At 28.5% G+C, this 8,618-nt stretch overlaps 1 protein-coding gene across 1 annotated transcript; it reads right to left on the bottom strand.

Annotated features, from left to right (window-relative positions):
* Positions 1–2,809: 2,809 nt before the first annotated feature.
* Positions 2,810–4,433, bottom strand: LOC122585290 (U-box domain-containing protein 21-like). Its single transcript, XM_043757411.1, has one exon. It carries the CDS (start codon positions 4,322–4,324, stop codon positions 2,984–2,986), a length of 1,341 nt encoding a protein of 446 aa, XP_043613346.1. The 5' UTR covers positions 4,325–4,433; the 3' UTR covers positions 2,810–2,983.
* Between the last annotated feature and the right edge of the window lie 4,185 nt (positions 4,434–8,618).

The raw sequence follows: 8,618 nt of genomic DNA, 5'->3' as shown, positions 1-8,618 counted from the left end.
CAAGTCAATATTATGTATTTTCTATTACATAATTATTTTGTTTTTTAAGATCAAATTACTTTTCTAATTGTTATATTCCAACTATAGTACAAGAAACAATGGATTTTGGGACGAAATTTTTGGTCACAACTTTTTTATTTTTATCATAGTTAAAGCTCAGTGATAAAATGAAATGATCATGACTCTGATCAAGAAGGCAAGTTTTGATTGGCCGCGACTTGATCATGATTAAAGTCGTCACCAAATATAAAATATTTTTATTTTTATTTTTGAATTAAATTTATAAAAAAAACTCTAAAATATTTGATGACTAAAGTTTGTCATCTCAAATAGCTATTCTTAACTACGTCTTTTTCCCCATAAAACTCTAAAAATATCTATGAGTACATCATTAGCTCCATGTCATGGTGTCCCACCAGTTTAGATTTATCTAAAATGTACGTATCAATCGAAGGAGCAAATCAATTAAAAAAAAACATGGATAATCATTCAAGACAAGAAAAACTGTATATGGCCATGAGTACGATATTCAGTCAATTAAAGGAATGTGAATATTGGACAAACTCACAAAATAGGGTACGTGAACTTGTCAAAATCCATAATTCAATGTGAACATGACTAATTGAGTAGTTGTGTGAATACTTGCAATTAGATGCTATAAAATTCTAGAATCTTTAATTATAGATAATTTTGATCTTTGAAGATCTTACAAAACATTTTTAATATATATTTTACGTAGTTTTAATTTAGTATTTGGTTTGTATGATTTATTCAAACATGTGAAAGCAGTATTAATGTAACAAAAGTGATGACCTGATGTAGATTGTATATCAAACTAATGATACTTATCTATACAATATTATAAAACAAATATATACTATATTATAAAACAAATTCATTTTCAACTTTCAACGTTTAATTTCAACAATATACACATCTTAATGCATAATGTATCATACATCAATGCATACAAATTTCTCTCTCCTACATAAATCATTTTATTACTTTAATTTTTTCAAAATCTTTTATCTCAAAAACCGTACATCGATAAATTATAAAAATTATATGAGTATTCTTAAAATTTCATGTTCTTTAATTAGAGATGTCATTCGATATACTTTCGATGAATTTTTAAATCCGATGGTGGAGCCCGTACGACTAAGACAATTGGCTATAACACTCTATAACATATAACCTCCTATCACACTTTATGACCCAACTTGATATCTTGACTCTTGAATGAAAATCAAAAGTCAAGATTCAAATATCATATATAAGGGTCACATGAGTCATATTTAAGGCTGGCATAAAAGGTCACACGAAACCTGTTAAGACACGAACCTGTTAAGGACAAACACGAACACGACCTGTTAACTAATCGTGTCATTTTTTTTTCAAACACAAACACGACACGAAAATTAACAGGTGCATCTGTTAAGATCTGTTAAGGAACCTGTTAACATGTATATTATAGAACTTTTGACTAATATTGGGAAAAAAAACCGTAAGGATACAAAAATTCTTACGAATTCCAACTATTATATAGCGACAATAATCCTTACATTACAAAAGTTCATAAACATCTTACCTTATAAAAATCATATATCAAATCATAATATCAATTCTTGGTATTATATATATATGTATAATCTTAACATGTCTTAACAGGTCCTAACAGGTCCGGATCTGTTAAGACACGAATCTTAACAGGTCCGGACCTGTTAAGACACGAAACCTGTTAAGGTCAAACACGAAACCTGTTAAGAACATGTCGTGTCGTGTTAACAAGTTCCGTGTCAAAATTGTCAGCCTTAGTCATATTAGGAGAATCTCCTCCCATTTAATATATGCAAAGTTTTGTGCTCAATGAAAAAAATAGAGTGGGCCTAAATTCACTGGATTAAAAAATAGGAGAAATGTTAGTTAAAGCATGCAGTACCTATATTAAGTAAAACATGGAGGAATTATATAAAGTTTAGGGAGGATTATGTTAAATTTAAGGGGTTTTTTTGTATGTTTATCAAATTTAAAGATTTAATTTATAACTTTTTTTTAACATAGCAGTACCTAATATATACGGATTATTTTCCCTAAAAAATAAAACCAACAAAAATAAATTGATCTAATACTTAATAGAAAGAGATATGCAATTTTCATGTCACGTTTGTCAAGAATTTGTAGCAAAGGAGTACAATGACATTATTAATAGGGTTAAATACATACGTATAGTAGCAGTGAAATTGTGCAAATTTGGTTATTGCTTGAGCGTGTTATTAAGTATGTAAGTTGTACAAAGTGACTTTACGATGGAGTAAAGATTCATGCATGGGTGTGTTATACTAAAACACCATTTATAGCTAGGTTATTGATCAATGGGTAAGATTGAAGGCCAAATAGAGCAAAATGACAAAAGTCACAATACAAATCAAAAATGTATGCTCCATCCTTTAATTAGGATCGATCATTTATCGCGCACACAAATTAGTTTGAATTGAACTGATCGATTACATTTATATTGTTGATTTCTCATTGTAAATAAGCTTTATATATGAAGTTGAAGGTCACAAAACAAGATGGTCAAAGCGACACCTTTAACAAATGATATTGGTTAAAATGCAAAATGAATCACGTTCTAACAGTTAATTAATCAAAAGAACATAGTTTTATGACATTATCAGGTCACAGGTGTTTCTTTTATACACATTAATAAGAAGAAACTAATTAAACAATTGGCCAGAGTTACAATTTGTGCTTAATTTGTAAGTTTGTATCATAGATATAGCTACACTCCACATAATCAAAAACCACTTTACCAAATTCAATAAAATGAAGTCAAAAATACAATCAGCTGTGCATTTCATAGCTATTATCAACATTATATGCAAAAGAATCATTATATTAATTAATTCCTATGTGTATATTTATCTTTGTTAAATTCTACAAAATAATCAAATTATGTCCCCTAATTAAACTAAACTTTTGTTCAAAAAGACCTTTTGAGGTTCTTGAAATCCATTGATTCAATACACTCAACTCTTCCTCTTTGCATATTCAACCCTTTCAACAAATCACCAGCCTTCTCCTTTGTTTTTGAAGAAGAACCCACTTGCAACAGCAGCAAAAGCTTCTGAAAAGCACCTACTTGAAGTGCTTCAATCACCACATTTTCTTCATCTCCAATACTCTTTTCATATTTACTCAACTTCCATAAAATAGAAACCGAAAACTCGGTTGCAATATCAGAAATCCGCAACAACTTCTTCACCAAAACCGGGACGGTTAACGCGTGTTTGTAGGCCTTCTCAAGCCCTTCATCAATGCTGCAAAGTCCTTCAAGAACGGCTAACGTCTTTTCGCATACGCTTCTAGTGCATTGTACGAGCATTTCTATGAGCTTTTCGGTTAACCCCATTTCAAGAAATGTTGTTATTATGGTTTTCTTTTGGTCAAAGGAAGTCAATGGAGTAACCAAAGGGTAAATAGCTAATAATGAAGCATTTGTTGTGGTGGTGTCAATTGGCTCCAAAATGAGTTTTGCTAATGCTTCTATACTTCCTTCTATCGCCGAGAATTCATTTAGCTTTCGTTGATCCGATGATAGGATTTCTTTAAGTACCGAAGCTGCATTCCTTCGGCCAGATAAACTTCCGGCCTTTATTATCTTTACAATGCTATGTAAAGATCTGTTTGACCCCAGACTAGACTTAGTCTGTTGGTCAAACGGAAGAACCAGGGTTAACCCTGACAATATTTCTTCCAATACTGAGGCGTTTTCCTGATTTTCATTACAGGAAAACGCCTCAAATGTCTCGGAGAACACCCGAGATGCACCATTTGACACAATGCACCTCTTGTTCCTCTCACTTTCCTTTGCTAAATCCTTAATCTTTACAACTAACTCCATAACCCCTTCTCCATTTCTCTTTGACCTCATTGCAACAATCTTTGATAAAATCTCGGACACTTGATTTGAGCTAGTTGGAGCTCGAGGAGTTGGAATGCGGTCAAACCCATACGACTTGTTCTCCACACACCAATCTTGAATCATCCTTCTAATAGTATGGTTTGGCACAGGGTCAAGACTAGTCAACACAACACCGCTGACCGGGCACGTGTGCTTTCCATCTTCATATATCCATTTCTCTACACTTTCCCTATCGTAAGTTATCCCGGTCGATAAAGTCACCGGGTCTTTCATCAACTCTAATGATATCGGACATCGAAAATGGTCCGGTATGGTCACCTCATCAACCTCCACATCCATCATTTTCTTGACATTTTTAGCATTTTTTGCTGCTCTACGATTTCTAAAAGCAGAAATCATTGTTATGTTGGCTACTCTAATTAGTTATTTTTTTGTTGGCAAGTTTTCTTTTCTTTTTTTTTTTGGACAAAAAATGAGTTGGGTACTTTCTGTTAGTAAATAATTTGTTTGTATGATAAATGAAAGAATAATAAATGAAAGGAAAAGGTTTGGGTGTTATATATTTATACAATACAAAGAGGACATGCAAACGCGGATTTCAAGGTTTGAAAAGTTGGTATATAAATATGTTAATAACATAGAATATAGATATAGGATTGTATATATATAATAAGTTGAAACAAAGTATAAAGTATTTGTAGAGAGAGATTTAAGGTGAAGCGGAAAGTTGAATGTTGACCAAAATACACACGAAAGATTGAAATTTCATGTTTGAAAGAGTACTCATGTTTGAAGTTGTTGAAAGGTTAAAGCTAGGAATTGCGCGGTCAACGGATGAGGTTTAGGGGCTTTGAAGGGGTCGGTGTGACATTCTATGATTCTAATTTTATTTTTCTCCCCTCATATATTACATTTCAAATCAACTAAAATTGAAGTTTATGGATAAATTTAGAATTTTGATTTGAAATCTCACTATCATATAACTATGATATTTTTTATATCTATGCTAAATGGTGTCGCAACGAGCATCAGATTAGTAATTTACATTATCAATATCTAACATTATTTGGATTATGTGATGCATAATACTCCGATGTTCTTGTATCAATATTGTTTGAGAAATAATAGATATAGTCTTTGCTCTATGTTTAAGCCATTATAATGTACGGATGTACCCATAGGCATATATATATTAGAAAAAGTCATGCTTAAATACAAATCATTTGTACATGTATAACTTTTTATAATCAAAACAACCTAGATTTAAGTCTGTATATAGTATATACACGCGATCAAATTAAAGTATAATCTAAAAAGTTTGGAAATATTTGTTTTAGAAACTAACTAGATTATAGCCCGCATGAAACGCTGGCGTAATTTATATAAATATTACATTTATACGTATAAACAGCTAGCATAATGATATTAAAAAGAAATACTTAAAATCTATATAAATTGACACGGTAATAAATACTCATAAATTAAGAACAATCACAACTAACCGGTTACTTTTTTATAAATCAACCATAGTATAAATATAACTTTAAATACTAAGGTTTGACACTGGTTTATCATCCATCTGTCAAGTGTATATTAGTTTCTATGTAGTATCACAAATGATTATATTTTTACATATTACGACATGTGCTTTTTTCCTTTGAGTTGAAATCTAAAAATTTTGGTCCAATGTAAGAAAGTAGTTAACTACGTATAGATGTATAGTCACAAAATTATAAGGATTCATGGTATCCACAAAATAATTCACAAGCATGTAATCTCAATAGCTAAGTTATTGATTTTCGTAACGCCTCTTTCATTAAAGAGATACTCAAATGGGACAATTTTGGATTGTAGTTATACGTTTGCTTCCAAAGTAAGACGATTTTAACTCGGATGTTCCAAGATTCCTTGGATGCATCGATGTGAGCTACCTTATCAAACACAACCTGATCTGTCATGATATTATATATAGTGAATTGAGAGCAAAAATTTAACCTTTATTTTGCTAATGTGTAGTTGATGTACAAAACTCATACATTTTTCATATCATGATAATGACTGTATGTGAAAATATCTGCGATGAACTCATTCAAACGAGTCACATTAAACTATTATAACCATATTTTTCAACCTTGATCATACATCATCAAGTATTATAAGGTTAATTTAAACTATAATCTAATACAACATTTTTTGTTATTAATTATTTGTAAGAAAACCAATTATGAAAAATAAACTATCATGGAAGATGGATCATAATATTACTTGACACAAGAAACTCTACATATAATTGTTAATACTTGAAAGAAAATTTAGTATTAAAAACTTGAAGATATAAATTTTGAAACAATCACTATTTGATAACAAATAAAGAAAATATAAACTTTTTTTTATAATATTAATCCATACAAAGATTTATAAGAAAATCAAATATGAAATCCAAATATAATTTTTTTTAAAAAAAGAATAGATAATACATGTTATATGAGATTGATAGTCAAAATGGGTAACAAAAGAATTAGACATATTAAATTTAATATGGTTAGCTAAGCAGAATATTAACATTAATTAATACAGTAGAACCTCTATAAACTAATACTCTATAAATTAATAACCTCGATAAAACTAATAATTTGTATGGTCTCAACTTGGGACCAGTACAAAATTGGACCCTAATTAATAAAATAATAAGATAATAATTTTTTTTAAATCACAGTGTATTTATATTGGTCCCAACGAAACTATAAATTAATAATTACTAAAGTATTCCAAATTTTAGTATATAATGATATATAGTCACTTTTTTTTTTGTTGAACTTTAACTCTATATTGAGTTTATCGATAAATCTCGTCAAATTTAAGAATGCAATGTAAAAGTTTGGACACTGTTTACCATTATTGTAACAATAAGTTGTGAAGAGTTCTATCTTTAAATCACCCCCAACTTCGTCGTCAATCAGATTTTGAATGATATCTGTCATAACTTCTCCAATGTTTTAAACCTCATAACATTTATTATTTTCACTAGCATAATCTATCAAGTATTTCACATCTATTTTATGTTGATAATACATACGGGTAATCAAGGTATCATACTCACGAATGTCTTCTTCAAAGTTTACATCAGAAAACCTTTTTAAATTAATAAACTATTAATTTATTGATATAATAATATCTCGTTAAATTGATAAAATTTGTTGGTCCCAAGATTATTAATTAATAGAGGTTTCACTGTATATGTATTGTTGGAGCATTTTATATATAGTTGAATGACTAAAAGAGTATTTGACTGAAAGTTGAGTCAAATATGATGTCATCATGTTGATCTAAAAGTTGGATAAAAAAAAGAGAAAATTCAATAAAGGGTTTAGATTACTTCATTTTTGATTTAAAGTTTCTCTTTTAATATTTATTCGATATATTTTAATTAGAAATGCATACACAATTTTATTTTTTAAGAAAGTTTGTCAAATTATAATATAAATTCATAACAAACTTTATATTTCAAACGAGATAGATATCTGCACAATGCGATGACGGTGAGGGTGATGGGTAGTGGTAGTGGTCGACTGGTCGTGGTGGTGCAAGAATGTGTTTATTAATGTAAAAATAATTTATGTAGAAGAGACAGAGTAGTTATATTAAGAGTTAAAAAAGTTTCATGAAGAGTATAAGTATATTAAGTAGAAATATTTAAATTAGTAAATAGATGAAAATGATAGTTTGAATAGATAGAGTAGGAAAATATTTTAGATATCTTCGGTATATGTTTGTGAGTTGAGAATATGTTAAAAATTAAAGGTATTTTAGATTTTTTTTAAACTAAAAAGTTGAAAGGGAGGTATTTTATTTCATAAATGAGTAAAGATAAAAATAAACATAACTATAAACATGAACATAAATTAAATTGTGTGTGTCTATATCCATACTAATGTTCAACTTATATAAATTATATAATATGTATACATTGAATTTAAACAAATTAAAATATTTTGGGTTTGGTTAAACGTGACTTAAAGACAGTAATTAAGGTATTTTAAATAGTTTCACATTTACCATAAAACTTAGTGGGTGAGTTTTGATATGAAAAATATAATTTTTTAAAACACATTAATGAAGCCTTAAAGACTACATTTATCAATGTTCTAATAATTTTTAGAATGCTCATATTAAGTAAACTAGCTTAACAACCCGCGTATTACGTAGGCTAATTAAAAAAAATTTTATTTTGATATACTGAAAAACATTTGTATATGTCATGTAATCTAATAGTAAAAGAAAATATATAAATAATTATTAAAATCTTTAAAAGTAAAAGATACTTCTTAAAATGAGAAATAAAATCAATATTTAATTAAATATGATCTCATAAATTCATTAAATTAAAACAAATAATTAATAAAAAAAATTCTAACAATACCAAATAAATTTTTCTTTAATATTGATGATGTTATCACAATCTTTTTTTATTTATATAAGAGATTGTCATAGATATTTCTTAGATATTTTTTCTTTAGGTGAGTACAATTTTAGATAATTTGTTGTAAAGATTTTTAACAAGAAAAGAATAACTTTTAGGTAAAAGTTAAGCTTTTAATTGATTAATTATCATATTAAGTATTTTTATTATTTATTGCATTTTGAAATAATTCTTTAATAATTTTTAAATAAAAAGATGAGAGAGTAAGAAAAG

Source organism: Erigeron canadensis, chromosome 1 (genome assembly GCF_010389155.1).
Source record: "Erigeron canadensis isolate Cc75 chromosome 1, C_canadensis_v1, whole genome shotgun sequence".
In the NCBI taxonomy this organism is placed as follows: Eukaryota; Viridiplantae; Streptophyta; class Magnoliopsida; order Asterales; family Asteraceae; genus Erigeron; species Erigeron canadensis.
Note: the sequence above shows the minus strand (reverse complement) of the source record. Positions and strands in the feature narration are given on the sequence as shown.

What these genes read in the sequence shown, in the direction of transcription:
- LOC122585290 (XM_043757411.1), bottom strand. Translation starts at nt 4,324, where the DNA reads ATGATTTCTGCTTTTAGAAATCGTAGAGCAGCAAAAAATGCTAAAAAT.